General features: G+C 43.3%; 1 protein-coding gene across 1 annotated transcript in view; it reads left to right on the forward strand.

Annotated features, from left to right (window-relative positions):
- LOC109882913 (regulating synaptic membrane exocytosis protein 2-like) overlaps positions 1 to 16,479 on the forward strand; it is a 63,353-nt gene that overhangs the window by 33,814 nt on the left and 13,060 nt on the right. Inside the window, exons 4-6 of the mRNA XM_031789194.1 lie at positions 4,992 to 5,156; positions 5,465 to 5,643; positions 15,271 to 15,412. Of these exons, the coding sequence (XP_031645054.1) occupies positions 4,992 to 5,156; positions 5,465 to 5,643; positions 15,271 to 15,412 (486 nt within the window). The remainder of the gene's footprint in view (positions 1 to 4,991; positions 5,157 to 5,464; positions 5,644 to 15,270; positions 15,413 to 16,479) is intronic.

Raw genomic sequence — 16,479 nt, forward strand, 5'->3', positions numbered from 1 at the left:
TGCCAGGGATGTGCAACTCCAATCTTTTTTGGGGCAAGTGTCTGCTGGTTTTCATGTTGCCTGTATGAGTCAGATAGTTCACTTGTTTTCTGGGTCTTGATATTTCACTTTGGTTTGCCATTCTATGTTGTATGTCTGCCTTGCCTGTTTCATACAATATTCTATTTGAATTTATTATTTATTTCAGGTAGGCTAGTTGAGAACAAGTTCTCATTTACAACTGCGACCTGGCCAAGACAAGGCAAAGCAGTGCGACACAAATAACAACACAGAGTTACACATGGAAAACACATACAGTCAATAACACAGTAGAAAGAAAGTCTATATACTGTGTGTGCAAGTGAGGTAAGATAAGGGAGGTAAAGGCAATAAATAGGCCATAGTGGTGAAATAATTACAATTTAGCAATTAAACACTGCAGTGATGTGCAAGTAGAGATACAAGGGTGCAAAGGAACAAACAAATAAATAAATTTGGTGATGAGGTAGTTGGATGGGCTATTTACAGATGGCATATGTACAGGTGCAGTGATCTGTGAGCTGCTCTGACAGCTGGTGCTTAAAGTTAGTGAGGGAGATATGAATCTCCAGCTTCAGTGATTTTTGCAATTCGTTCTAGTCATTGGCAGCAGAGAACTGGAAGGAAAGGCGGCCAAAGCAGATATTGCCTTTGGGGGATGACCAGTGAAATATACCTATTGGAGCACATACTACTGGTGGGTGCTGCTATGGTGACCAGTGAGCTTAGATAAGGCGGGCTTTACCTAGCAAAGACTTATAGATGATCTGGAGCCACTGGGTTTGGTGACGAATATGAAGCGAGGGCCAGCCAACGAGAGCATACAGGTCGCAGTGGTGGGTAGTATATGGGGCTTTGGTGACAAAAGAGATGGCACTGTGATAGACTGCATCCAATTTACTGAATAGAGTGTTGGAGGATATTTTGTAAATGACATCGCCGAAGTCGAGGATCGGTAGGATTGTCAGTTTTAAGAGGGTATGTTTGGCAGCATGAGTGAAGGATGCTTTGTTGCAAAATAGGAAGCCGATTCAAGATTTACTTTTGGGTTTGGAGATGCTTAATGTGAGTCTGGAAGGAGAGTTTATAGTCTAATCAGACACCTAGGTATTTGTAATGTCAACATATTCACTCAGAACCATCCATAGTAGTGATGCTGGACGGGCTGGCAGGTGCAGGTAGCGATCGTTTCAAGAGCATGCATTAGGTTGTACTTGCATTTAAGAACAGCTGGAGGACACAGAAGGAGAGTTGAATGGCATTGAAGCTCGTCTGCAGGTTGGTTAAGATTGTGAGGAAAGCACTTTTAAAGAATAACCAGGCATCTTCTACTAACCGAATGAGGTCAATATCCTTCCAGGATACCCGGGCCAGGTTGATTAGAAAGGCCTGCTCGCTGAAGTGTTTTAGGGAGTATATGACAGTGATGAGGGGTGGTCGTTTGACTGCAGATCCATTACGGACCAAGCAATGAGGCGGTGATTGCTGAGATCCTGGTTGAAGATAGCAGAGGTGTATTTTTAAGGCAGGTTGGTTAGAATGATATCTATGAGGGTGACGGTGTTTATGGATTTGAGGTTGTACCTGGTAGGTTCATTGATAATTTGTGTGAGATTGATGGCATCAAGCTTAGATTGTAGGATGGCCTGGGTGTTAAGCATGTCCCAGTTTAGGTCAGCTAACAGCACAAGCTCTGAAGATAGATGGGGTCAATCAATTCACATATGGTGTCCAGGGCACAGCTGGGGGCAGAAGGTGGTCTATAGCAAAGCTGCAACAGTGGGAGACTTGTTTCTGGAAGGATGGACTTTTCAAAGTAGAAGGTCAAATTGTTTGGGCACAGACCTGGATAGTATGACAGAAGGCTGGCTATCTCTGCAGTAGATTTCAACTACGACACCTTTGGCAGTTCTTTCTTGTCAGAAAATGTTGTAGTTGGGGATGGAAATTCAGGATTTTTGGTGACCTTCCTAAGCCAGGATTCAGACACGATTTGGACACCCGGGTTGGCGGAGTGTGCTAAAGCAGTGAATAAAAAAACACTTAGGGAGGAGGCTTTTAATGTTAACATGCATGAAACCATGGCTTGTACGGTTACAGAAGTCAACAAATGAAAGGGCCTGGGGAATGGAGAATGGAGTAGAGCTAGGCACTGCAGGGTTTAACCTCTACATCACCAGAGGAGCAGAGGAGGAGTAGGATAAGGGTACGGCTAAGGGCTATAAGAACTGGTCGTCTAGTACGTTCGGGAACAGAAAGTAAAAGGAGCAGGATTCTCAGTGCGGTAGAATAGATTCAATGCATAATGTACAGGATGTGGTAGGATGTGAGTACAGTGCTGGTAAACCTAGGCATTGAGTGACGATGAGAGAGGTATTGTCTCTAGAGACATAAATTAACCCAGGTGAGGTCACAATAGGGTTAGCTGAGGCATATTGAGCAGGGCTGGAGGCTCTACAGTGAAATAAGACAATAATCACTAACCAAAACAGCAATAGACAAGGCATATTGACATTAAGGAGAGGCATGCGTAGCCGAGTGATCATTGGGTCCAGTGAGTAGCTGGGCGGGCTGAAAACACGGCGATTCAGACAGCTAGCAGGCCGGGGCTAGCAGGCTAGCAGAAGGGCCTTAGAGGGACGTCGCAATGGAAGAAGTCTGTTATAGCCCCTACCTGTGGTTAGGGTTAGGGTTAGGGTTAGCAGTCAGCAGACCAGTCGTGATGGATCAGCAGAGGGCCATGTAGTAAAAGGGTCCAGGCCAATTGGCAAAATATGTTTAGTAACCCAAAAAATTGGAATGCTCTAGACAGCTAGCGGGCTGCGGCAAGAAGGCTAGTAGATGGGCAGTCAGGGGACATCGTGACGGAGGAGCCTGTTGAAAAACCCCCTCGGGCGCATTACGTCGGTAGTCCAGTCGTGATGGATCGGCGCGGCTCTGTATCGGCAATAAAAGGGGTCCAGGCCAATTGGCAAAATAGGTATTGTAGCCCAAGGGGTGGCTGATGGACCTCTTCAGTTAGCCGGGAGATGGGCCTAGCATAGGCTAGCTCCAGGTTAATTGGTGCTTGCTTCGGGACAGAGACGTTAGCCAGGAGGTTAGCTGATGATCGCTAGCAGTGGCTAGCTGACTACTAGCTGGTAGCTAGTTAGCTGGCTAGCTACTGTTGGGGGTTTCGGTTCTAAAGTAAAGAAAATAGCAAAACCATACCACATTGGGTGAGGCGGGTTGCAGGAGAGAATGTTGAAGTTGGGGATAAGAAAAATATATACACTGGACACGACAAGAATAAGACAAAAGACGCCTGACTGCTATGCCATCTTGGATCCGATTAGTCTGCATTGCCTATTTCTTACAATATTCTTTGCCTGCCTTGCCTGTTTCTGAGAATGTTCTATGTCTGCCAGTTTCTGAGAATGTTCTGTCTGCCTGTTTCTGAGAAAGTTCTACAGTTGAAGTCCGAAGTTTACATACACTTAGGTTGGAGTCATTTTTCAACCACTCTAAGTTGGTTAGGACATCTACTTTGCGCATGCCACAAGTAATTTTTCTAACAATTGTTTACAGACAGATTATTTCACTTATAATTCACTGTATTACAATTCCATTGGGTCAGGAGTTTACATACACTAAGTTGACTGTGCCTTTAAACAGCTTGGAAAATTCCAGAAAATAATGTCATTGCTTTAGAAGCTTCTCTTAGGCTAATTGACATATGAGTCATATGAGTCAATTGGAGGTGTACCTGTGGATGTATTTCAAAGCCTACCTTCAAACTCAGTGCCTCTTTGCTTGACATCATGGGAAAATCCAAAGAATTCAGCCAAAAATGGTAGACCTCCACAAGCCTGGTTCATCCTTGGGAGCAATTCCAAATGCCTGAAGGTACCACATTCAACTGTACAACCAATAGTGTGCAACAATAAACACCATGGGAACACACAGCCATCATACCGCTCAGGAAGGAGACTTGCACTTGGGTCAAACAAGTGCACTTCACAAAATAGATGGCAGCATGAGAAAGGAAAATTATGTGGATATATTGAAGTAACATCTCAAGACATTAGTCAGGAAGTTAAAGAATGGGTCTTCCAAATGGACAATGACCCAAAGCATACTTCCAAAGTTTTGGCAAAATGGCTTAAGGACAAAAAAAAGTAAAGGTATTGGAGTGCCCATCACAAAGGCTTGACCTCAATCCTGTAGAAAATGTGCAAGCAGAACTGAAAAAGCATGTGCGAGCAAGAAGGCCTACAAACCTGATTCAGTTTCACCAGCTCTGTGAGGAGGAAGGGGCCAAAATTCACCTAACTTATTATTTTGGGAAGCTTGTGGAAGGCAACCTAAAATGTTTGACCCAAGTTAAACAATTTAAAGGCAGTGCAACCAAATACTAATTGACTGTATGTAAACTTCTGACCCACTGGGAATGTGATGAAATAAATTAAAGCTGAAATAAATCAAGTAAATCAAAGTGGCTTGGGGGTAGAAGCTGTTAAGGAGCCTATTTTGGTCCTAGGTCCCCTCTTCACAATTGTCTTGGTGTGTTTGGACCATGATCATTTTTTGTGGAAACCAAGAAACTTGAAACTCTTGACCCGCTCCACTTCTGCTCCTTCAATGTCAATAAGGGCCTGTTCGGCCCTCCTTTTCCTATAGTCCATGATCATATCTTTTGTCTTTCTCACATTGAGGGTGAGGATGTTGTCTGCCTGTTTCTGAGAATGTTCTATGCCTGCCTGTTTCTGAGAATGTTCTATGCCTGCCTGTTTCTGAGAATGTTCTATGCCTGCCTGTTTCTGAGAATGTTCTATGCCTGCCTATTTCTGAGAATGTTCTATGTCTGCCTGTTTCTGATAATGTTCTATGCCTGCCTGTTTCTGAGAATGTTCTATGTTCATGGTCACACATTTTCTCTGCCCTCTATTCTGTTTTTCATGCCTCTGATCATTCATCCTGTTGTGTGTCTTCAGTGAGGGCCAGTTGGAGGTGGCGACTTTGGCTGAGGTGGCTGAGGAAGTAGTGGGAGGAGCAGAAGGAGGCCGAGGGGGGGCGGAGGGGGGCGGAAGTGGGGCGGAGAGCGGGGAGGGGGCAGTGTCAGGGGAAGAGGAGGAGGAAGAAGACACAGCAGAGACCAAGTAAGTCTGAAATCTAAACAGTGACAACCTGTCACTAACCCTAAACCCTGACACTGCTCTTGTTCCACTTATACTTGTAACCTGTGACCTTTGACCGTTGTCAGTGTCGTAGTCCCCCTTAGCTGAATCTGCAATCTCCCTCCTCTCCTCCTATTTTCTCCTTCCCATCTCCACTTGTCCTCTTTCCATTCCTTCCCTGTATCTTTGCTCTCTGTCCCGTCTACGTAACATACTGCCCTGAGCTACCTTGCCCTGCCATGGCTGATGTTGCTGACTGACAGTAAGTTTACGTCCAAAATGATAAACAGGCCAGTGGCGGCGGCTCCCATCCAGAGGAGCTCCAGTGTGGGAGGGGAGATGTGCTCTCTGAACAGGAATGATGACGATGATGACGACAAGAAGAGGCGTTCAAGCTTCGGTGCTAAAATAATGGGGATGGTCGGCCTCGGGAAGAAAAGCCAGAGCGCCACGCAGATCAATGATGAGGGTGAGTCCACACTGTTTACCTCACCTTATAACACCAACCCTGAGGGTGAGTCCAGGCTATTTACCTCACCTTATAACCCTAACCCTGAGGGTGAGTCCAGGCTGTTTACCTCAACTTCTAACCCTGACACTGAGCCCAGAATGTTTTACCTCACCTGCTGATGCTACAGGGAGAGACAAGGAGAGGGTTGATGCTACAGGGAGAGACAAGGAGAGGGTTGATGCTACAGGGAGAGACAGGGAGAGGGTTGATGCTACAGGGAGAGACAGGGAAAGGGTTGATGCTACAGGGAGACACAGGGAGAGAGTTGATGCTACAGGGAGAGACAAGGAGAGGGTTGATGCTACAGGGAGAGACAAGGAGGGGGTTGATGCTACAGGGAGAGACAGGGAGAGGGTTGATGCTACAGGGAGAGACAAGGAGAGGGTTGATGCTACAGGGAGAGACAGGGACAAGGTTGATGCTACAGAGAAAGTGTTGATGCTACAGGGAGAGATAGGGATAGGTTTTATGCTACAAGGAGAGGGTTGAGGCAACTGGGAGAAAAAGGGAGAAGGTTGATGCTACAGGGAGAGGGTTGATGCTACAGGGAGAGACAAGGAGAGGGTTGATGCTACAGGGAGAGACAAGGAGAGGGTTGACGCTACAGAGAGAGACAAGGAGAGGGTTGACGCTACAGGGAGAGACAAGGAGAGGGTTGATGCTACAGGGAGAGACAGGGACAAGGTTGATGTTACAGAGAAAGTGTTGATGCTACAGGGAGAGATAGGGATAGGTTTTATGTTACAAGGAGAGGGTTGAGGCAACAGGGAGAAAAAGGGAGAGGGTTGATGCTACAGGGAGCTGGCAGTCCCATCCCATCCACCAAACTACCAGGTGGGTGGTATAGAGGAGATGGACCCCCCGGTTGCCCTCTAGGTTACAGAGAGCTGGCAGTCCCATCCCATCCACCAAACTACCAGGTGGGTGGTATAGAGGAGATGGACCCACTGGTTACCCTCTAGGTTACAGAGAGCTGGTAGTCCCATCAACCAAACTACCAGGTGTGAAACAGGGAAGACTGGCTAAAAACTAATGAGGAAATGATCTCAACAGAGAAAAATGTCCTCCTGTGTGTTACCCATATCCCCACCAATAGAATTCCCATACTTTAATGATGACAGATTCTCCATCCTGGAGGGGGAAGTAAACCATTGCCAGGCCCAGGGACATGTACTAGTCTGTGGCGACCTAAATACCAGAACTGGACAAGAACCTGACACTCTCAGCACACATGGGGACAAACAGCTACCAACAAAAATGGGTCACAATTCATGCAGCTCTGTCTTACGTTGGGTCTGTACATAGTCAATGCTAGGCTTCTAGGAGACTCTTATGGTAGGTACACCTACAGCTCATCCCTTGGCAGTAGTAGTGTAGATTACTTTATCAGTGAACTCAACCCAGAGTGTCTCAGAGCGTTAATAGTCCACTAACACCACTATCAGAACCTGAAAGGAGCAATACTCAAATGTTGTATTTATTTATTTTATTTAACCTTTATTAATCATGAGTCAACAAAGCCAAAGAAATTACACAATATTAAGAAATTCTATAGATGGAAGGAAATGCAAAAACCTACCAAAAAAACAATTTGGCAATAACGAATTCAAACCTTTTAGACAACTTCCTGGACAAAATATTTCACTGTAATAGTTGTGTGAACTTGGCAGTAGAAAGCCTGAACACTATATTTGACCTCTCAGCTTCCATATTAAATCTAAACTTTTCAAGCATTCAACCTAAGAAAATTAGCAACAATTGCAAATGGTTTGATGAAGAATGCAAAAACCTAAGAAAGACAACCAAAACCATAGAGACACAGAAAAACCTGAGGCTATGCCTTCACTATGGTGAATCACTAAAACAATACAGAAATACATTAGGGGAAAAAACAACACGTCAGAAATCAGCTCAATGTAATTGAAGAGTCCATAGAATCTAACCACTTCTGGGAAAATTGGAATATACTAAACAAACAACACAAAGAGTTACAGTTGAAGTCTAAAGTTTACATACACTTAGGTTGGAGTTGTTAAAACTCGTTATTCAACCACTCCACAAATGTCTTGTTTAACAAACTAGTTTTGGGAAGTCGGTTAGGACATCTACTTTGTTTTTCCAAAAATTGTTTACGGACAGATTATTTCACTTATAATTCACTGTATCACAATTCCAGTGGGTCAGAAGTTTACATACACTAAGTTGACTTTGCCATTAAACAGCTTGGAAAATTCCAGAAAAGGATGTCATGGCTTTAGAAGCTTCTGATAGGCTGATTGCCATCATTTGTGTCAATTGGAGGTGTACCTGTGGATGTATTTCAAGGCCTACCTTCAAACTCAGTGCCACTTTGCTTGACATCATGGGGAAATCAAAAGAGAATCAGCCAAAACATCAGAAAAAAATTGTAGTCCTCCACAAGTCTGGTTCAAAATTTCCAAATGCCTGAAGGTACCACATTCATCTGTACAAACAATAGTACGCAAGTATTAACACCATGGGACCACACAGCCGTCATACCGATCAGGAAGGAGACGTGTTCTGTCACAGAACAACAGCAAACGACCTTGTGAAGATGCTGGAGGAAACAGGTGCAAAAGTATCTATTTCCACAGTAAAACGAGTCCTATATCGACATAACCTGAAAGGCCGCTCAGCAAGGACGTTTTTAATGTCTGTTCCAAAACAGCCATTAAAAAACAGACTATGGTTTGCAACTGCACATAGGGACAAAGATCATACTTTTTTGGAAAAATGTCCTCTGGTCTGATGAAACAAAAATAGAACTGTTTGGACATAATGACCATTGTTATGTCTGGAGGACAAAGGGGGAAGCAGCATCATGTTGTGGGGGTGCTTTGCTGCAGGAGGGCCTGCACTTCACAAAATATATGGCACCATGAGGAAGGAAATGTGGATATTTTGAAGCAACATCAAGACATCAGTCAGGAAGTTAAAGCTTGGTCGCAAATGGGTCTTCCAAATGGACAATGACCCAAGAATACTCCCAAAGTTTTGGCAAAATGGCTTAAAGACAACAAAGTCAAGGATTGGAGTGGCCATCACAAAGCCTTGACCTCAATCCCATAGAAAATCTGTGGGCAGAACTGAAAAAGTGTGTGTGAGCAAGGAGGCCTGCAAAACCGACTCAGTTACACCAGCTCTGTCAGGAGGAATGGGCCAAAATTGACCCAACTTTTTGTGGTAAGCTTGTGGGAGGCTACCCAAAACGTTTGACCCAAGTTAAACCATTTAAAGGCAATGCAACCAAATACTAATTGAGTGTATGTAAACTTCTGACCCTCTGTGAATGTGATGAAAGAAATAAAAGCTGAAATAAATAATTCTCTCTACTGTTATTACGACATTTCACATTCTTAAAATAAAGTGGTAATCCTAACTGACCTAAGACAGGGCATTTTTACTGCAATTAAATGTCAGGAATTGTAAAAGAAAACTGAGTTTAAATGTATTTGGCAAAGGTGTACATAAACTTCTGACTTCAACTATATCTATCCAAAACAGAGATGAGTGGATAAACCAATTTTCCAATCTTTTTCACTCTATAACAAAGAACAAAACAGCAAGAACAAATACCTGATCAATTACAAATCTTAGAATCAGCTATTAAAGACTACCAGAACCTACTGGATTCTCCAATTACATTGAATTAACTACAGGACAAAATACTAACCCTCCAACTCAAAAAGGCCTGTGGGGTTGATGGTATCCTAAATGAATTTATAAAATATACAGACCACAAATTCCAATAGGCTATACTTAAACTCTTTAACATCATCCTTAGCTCTGGCATCTTCATCAATATTTCGAACCAAGGTCTGATTACCCCAATCGACAAAAGTGGAGACAGATTTGACCCCAATAACTACCATGGGATATGCGTCAACAGCAACCTTGGGAAAATCTTCTGCATTATCATTAACAGCAGACTTGTATATTTCCTCAGTGAAAACAATGGACTGAGCAAATGTCAAATCAAATCAAATCAAATGTATTTATATAGCCCTTCGTACATCAGCTGGTATCTCAAAGTGCTGTACAGAAACCCAGCCTAAAACCCCAAACAGCAAGCAATGCAGGTGTAGAAGCACGGTGGCTATGAAAAACTCCCTAGAAAGGCCAAAACCTAGGAAGAAACCTAGAGAGGAACCAGGCTATGTGGGATGGCCAGTCCTCTTCTGGCTGTGCCAGGTGGAGATTATTTACAGAACATGGCCAAGATGTTCAAATGTTCATAAATGACCAGCATGGTCGAATAATAATAAGGCAGAACAGTTGAAACTGGAGCAGCAGCACGGCCAGGTGGACTGGGGACAGCAAGGCGTCATCATGTCAGGTAGTCCTGGGGCATGGTCCTAGGGCTCAGGTCCTCCGAGAGAGAGAGAGAAAGAGGGAATTAGAGAACGCACACTTAGATTCACACAGGACACCGAATAGGACAGGAGAGGTACTCCAGATATAACAAACTGACCCTAGCCCCCCAACACATAAACTACTGCAGCATAAATACTGGAGGCTGAGACAGGAGGGGTCAGGAGACACTGTGGCCCCATCCGAGGACACCCCCGGACAGGGCCAAACAGGAAGGATATAACCCCACCCACTTTGCCAAAGCACAGCCCCCACACCACAAGAGGGATATCTTCAACCACCAACTTACCATCCTGAGACAAGGCTGAGTATAGCCCACAAAGATCTCCGCCATGGCACAACCCAAGGGGGGGCGCCAACCCAGACAGGATGACCACATCAGTGAATCAACCCACTCAGGTGATGCACCCCTTCCAGGGATGGCATGAGAGAGCCCCAGTAAGCCAGTGACTCAGCCCCTGTAATAGGGTTAGAGGCAGAGAATCCCAGTGGAAAGAGGGGAACCGGCCAGGCAGAGACAGCAAGGGCGGTTCGTTGCTCCAGAGCCTTTCCCTTCACCTTCCCACTCCTGGGCCAGACTACACTCAATCATATGACCCACTGAAGAGATGAGTCTTCAGTAAAGACTTAAAGGTTGAGACTGAGTTTGCGTCTCTGACATGGGTAGGCAGACCGTTCCATAAAAATGGAGCTCTATAGGAGAAAGCCCTGCCTCCAGCTGTTTGTTTAGAAATTCTAGGGACAATTAGGAGGCCTGCGTCTTATGACCGTAGCGTACGTGTAGGTATGTACGGCAGGACCAAATCAGAGAGATAGGTAGGGACAAGCCCATGTAATGCTTTGTAGGTTAGCAGTAAAACCTTGAAATCAGCCCTTGCTTTGACAGGAAGCCAGTGTAGAGAGGCTAGCACTGGAGTAATATGATCAAATTTTGGGGTTCTAGTCAGGATTCTAGCAGCCGTATTTAGCACCAACTGAAGTTTATTTAGTGCTTTATCCGGGTAGCCGGAAAGTAGAGCATTACAGTAGTCTAACCTAGAAGTGACAAAAGCATGGATTAATTTTTCTGCATCATTTTTGGACAGAAAGCTTCTGATTTTTGCAATGTTACATAGATGGAAAAAAGCTGTCCTTGAAATGGTCTTGATATGTTCTTCAAAAGAGAGATCAGGGTCCAGAGTAACGCCGAGGTCCTTCACAGTTTTATTTGAGATGACTGTACAACCATTAAGATTAATTGTCAGATTCAACAGAAGAACTCTTTGTTTCTTGGGACCTAGAACAAGCATCTCTGTTTTGTCCGAGTTTAAAAGTAGAAAGTTTGCAGCCATCCACGTCTGAAACACATGCTTCTAGCAAGGGCAATTTTGGGACCATGTTTCATTGAAATGTACAGCTGTGTGTCATCCGCATAGCAGTGAAAGTTAACATTATGTTTTCGAATAACATCCCCAAGAGGTAAAATATATAGTGAAAACAATAGTGGTCCTAAAACGGAACCTTGAGGAACACCGAAATTTACAGTTGATTTGTCAGAGGACAAACCATTCACAGAGACAAACTGATATCTTTCCGACAGATAAGATCTAAACCAGGCCAGAACTTGTCCGTGGCCAAATGTGCTTTTTACCAAATTACTGTACAACAGATCACAGGGGTGGCAGGTAGTCCAGTGGTTAGAGTGTTGGACTAGTAACCGAAAGGTTGCAAGATTGAATCCCTGAGCTGACAAGGTAAAAATCTGTCATTCTGCCCCGGAACAAGGCAGTAAACCCACTGTTCCTAGGCTGTCATTGAAAATAAGAATGTGTTCTTAACTGACTTGCCTAGCTAAATAGAGGTAAAATAAATATTCACCCTTCGCACCCTAATTGACAAACAAGACAAAGTCTTCTTATGCTTTTGACTCAATTTGGCATGAGGTTCTGCTATACAAATTGATGGAAAGTGGTGATGGGGGAAAAACATACGACATTAAAAAATCCATGTACCCAAACAACAAGTGTGCATTTAAAATTGGCAAAAAAACACAAATTTCTTTCCACAGGGCAGTGAGACAGGGATGCAATTTAAGCCCCACCCTCTTCAACATATATAACAGTGGATTGGCGAGGACACTAGAACAGTCTGGAGCACCCAGCCTCGCACTACTAGAATCTGAAGTCAAATGTCTACTGTTTGCTGATGATCTGTTGCTTCTGTTCCCAACCAAGATGGGCAGCAGCATTTAGATCTTCTGCACAGAGACTGTCAGACCTGGGCCCTGACAGTAAATCTCAGCAAGACAAAAATTATGGTATTCCAAAAAAGGTCCAGTTGCCAGGACCACGAATACAAATTCCATCTAGACACCGTTTCACTAGAGAACACAAAAAAAGATGCATACCTTGGCCTAAACATCAGCTCCACAGGTAACTTCCACAAACCTGTGAATGATCTGAGAGACACAGCAAGAAGGGCTCGCGAGTGGTGCAGCGGTGCAAGAGGCATCACTACAGTCCCTGGATCTAATCCAGGCTGTATCACATCCAGCCATGATTGGGAGTCCAATAAGGCAGCGCACAAATGGCCCAGTTTCATCCAGGTTTGGCCGGCACAGGCCATCATTGTAAATAAGAATAAGTTCTTAACTGACTTGCCTAGTTAAATAAAGGTAAAAAATATATTCACTACCGTTTAAAAGTTTGGGGTCACTTAGAAATGTCCTTGTTTTTGAAAGAAAAACACATTTTTGTCCTTTAAAATAACATCAAATAGATCAGAAATACAGTGTAGACATTGTTAATGTTGTAAATGATTATTGTACTTGGAAACGGCAGACTTTATTTATGGAATATCTACATCGGCGTACAGAGGCACAATATCAGCAACCATCACTCCTGTGTTCCAATGACACATTGTGTTAGCAAATCCAAGTTTATAATTTCAAAAGGCTAATTGACCATTAGAAAACCCTTTGCAATTATGTAGCACAGCTGAACAATGTTTCTGATTAAAGAAGCAATAAAACTGTCCTTATTTAAGACTAGTTGAGTATCTGGATCAATAGCATTCATGGGTTTGATTACAGGCTCAAAATGACCAGAAACAAAGACCTTTCTTCTGAAACTCGTCAGCCTGTTCTTGTTCTGATAAGTGAAGGCTATTCCGTGCTAGAAATTGCAAAGAATCTGAATATCTCGTGCAACGCTGTTTACTATTCCCTTCACAGAACAGCGCAAACAGTCTCTAACCAGAATTGAAAGAGGAGTGGGAGGCCCCGGTGCACAACTGAGCAAGAGGACAAGTACATTAGTGTCTAGTTTGAGAAACAGATGCCTCATAAGTCCTCAACTGGCAGCTTAATTAAATCGTACCCGCAAAACACCAGTCTCAACATCAACAGTGAAGAGGTGACTCCGGGATGCTGGCCTTCTAGGCAGAGTTGCAAAGAAAAAGCCATATCTCAGACAGGCCAATAAAAAGAAAAGATTAAGATGGGCAAAAGAACACAGACATTGGACTGTCACGACTCCCGCCGAAGTCGGTCCCTCTCCTTGTTCGGACGGTGTTCGGCGGTCGACGTCACCGATCTTCTAGCCATCGCCGCTCCACCTTTTCATTTTCCATTTGTTTTGTCTTGTTTTCCCGCACACCTGGTTACTCTATACGTGTATATTATCCTCTGTTCCTCCCATGTCTGTGTGTTCGTTTGTTACGTGTGTGATGCTACAGGCTGGTTTTGCGCCGGGTATTGTTGTAACCCGTGGTTATGTTATTTGTACCTAGTTGTGTAATTTTTGCGCTATTGCTTTTTTGCTTGGGCCAGAGTGTTGTGACGCAGTTGCGTCCGGCTGTTTCCCTCTGCCTGAACAAAGTGTGCCTGTTCACTCATCTCTGCTCTCCTGCTCCTAACTTCCTTCGACCAGTTGCGCACACGCTGACATGGACAGAGGCACTCTGTCTAGAAGGCCAGCATCCCGGAGTCGCCACTTCACTGTTGACGTTGAGACTTTTGTTTTGCGGGTACTATTTAATGAAGCTGCCACTGAATATACTTATTTAAGTCTGTTTTGTAAAATACACTTTGCATAAAAACCCTTAAATATGTAAAAGAAAGAACTTCAAAACAACTGTGTTCTTTGATGTTGGTAGCACTGTATATTCATTTAACGATTGTCCTCTTCTTCTGACGAGGAGTAAGAGAGGTCAGACCAATGTGCAGCGTGGTAAGTGTCCATTTTAATATATAAAACTGAACACTAAAAAAATACAAAATAACAACGTGAATGAACAAACTAAAATCGAAACAGTCCCGTATGGTACAAACACAAACACAGACACAGGAAACAATCACCCACCACTCAAAAGTGAAACCAGGCTACCTAAGTATGGTTCTCAATCAGGGACAACGATTGACAGCTTCCTCTGATTGAGAACCATAAGAAATCATAAATTCGTAATGCAGTAACCACGTGTTCCACACAGGAATACAAATTATAAGGATTCCCTGTTTCACCAACAACTGAACACATATCCCAACCCAACACGGAGTAAATCACAATAAAAACAAATGAAATATCACTTGGAAAAAGTTGTATTCAGTCTGTCAGTCAGTCAATCCAATCTGCCAACAGATCTCCAGCGGAGAAGGCCACAGAGAACTGCTGGTACCAACGGAGATTTGTTAGATGTCCAACAATAGACATTTTTGGATCCAATCTTTGCTAATCTTACAACACAGCTAAAATGCACACTGTTAAATGGAACAGAACGGTCTAAATGAGCTGTGGAACTGAGGGTTTGATTTCCTCATTTGCACCACCTGTCACCATCTGATGCTATTTAACAGGGAGTTAAAGGCGAAGCGAAGTGTTAGGAGGAGAACCACTGAGACGGTTCAGACAAATTCAGGGCCGTCAGAAAAGAGACGGATAATGATGACGCTAAAGTGAAAGATTTGATGCTACAGGGAGAGGGTTGCTGACCTCTCTTGACAGGTTCTGGAACCTCAAATCAATATGTTACACTGCAGTTAGATGTTACCGCTCAATGCTAACACGTCCCCATCTGTCTCTTTCTCTGTGTAACATTATAGTTAAATGTTACTTCTCAAGGCTAACACGTCCCCATCGGTCTCTTTCTCCATGTAACATTATAGTTAGATGTTACCTCTTAAGGCTAACATGTCCCCTGTCTGTCTCTCTCTCTCAGAGGAGGAAGGGAAGAAGAAGATAATTCGTCTGCCAGTCCAGAGGAGTGTTGAGACGGGATTGGCCATCGAGTTCAAGAGCAGATTGACACGGCAGGTCAGCCGAGAGTCTTCCGACCCTGACGCCGAGGCCAAGCCGGGAAAGTAAGCATCCCTCTCAAAATCCTATCCTCATTTTCCTTCTTCCCCCTCCAGGATACACTATAAAGAAGAAGAAGAATCTGAATCGTTTATAGAGCACTGGCAATCTCCCAATATTAACATAGTAGTTTGTGAATAAAGTACAAAAGCGATGGATTTCCTAGACCAAACATTGATAATATTTATTTTTAAATTTTTAATTTGACCTTTATTTAACTAGGCAAGTCAGTTAAGAACAAATTCTTATTTTCAATGACGGCCTAGGAACAATGGGTTAACTGCCTGTTCAGGAGCAGAAGGACAGATTTGTACCTTGTCAGCTTGGGGATTTGAACTTGCAACCTTCCGGTTACTAGACCAACGCTCTAACCACTAGTCTACCCTGCCACCCTGCCGCCCCAATATAATGTCCCATTTCAGTGGGTTGTTATTATGAATACACTACTTGAGCGTTATAGGATAGGATGATATACTTGCAGCAGTGTTGTGAGTAACACATTACAAAGTCACACAGAGTACTCAGATTATTTTTTTGTGGTAATGAGCAGGGTAGTTTCTCAATTTAAGTAATCTGTTAATAACATTTCAGGAGAATCCCCTGCTGATTATAGACACATAAATGTAATAAATTGTGACAATAAAATAATAACAAATCTTATTAGCAATAGAATTGGGAAAAGTCTTACCAGATTTGCCAGACTACAATATCTATCAAACAAGGTTAATTAAAAAGACACTTACAAACAAATACAAGAACATATTTCAGTTTATGCAATAATGGCTGTTGATGCCGAAAAGGCTTTTGACCTCATGAATGTCCTTTTCTATTTAAGACTTTGGAAGATTTCAGCTTTCCAGCTGAAATAATACATTTAATAAAAATATTTGATAAAATATACACTAGTAACACATTATCTGATGAAATTGTTTTTGAAAGGATCACAAGACAGGGATGTCCTCTCTCCCCTGTTCTGTTTGCACTGGCAATTTAAAGAAATAATTAGGCAGGACCCAAACGTAAAAGGTATCAGTATTGGTAAACATGAATTTGAACTAAACTTATTTGCAGA

The sequence above is a fragment of the Oncorhynchus kisutch genome, linkage group LG14, assembly GCF_002021735.2.
Source record: "Oncorhynchus kisutch isolate 150728-3 linkage group LG14, Okis_V2, whole genome shotgun sequence".
In the NCBI taxonomy this organism is placed as follows: Eukaryota; Metazoa; Chordata; class Actinopteri; order Salmoniformes; family Salmonidae; genus Oncorhynchus; species Oncorhynchus kisutch.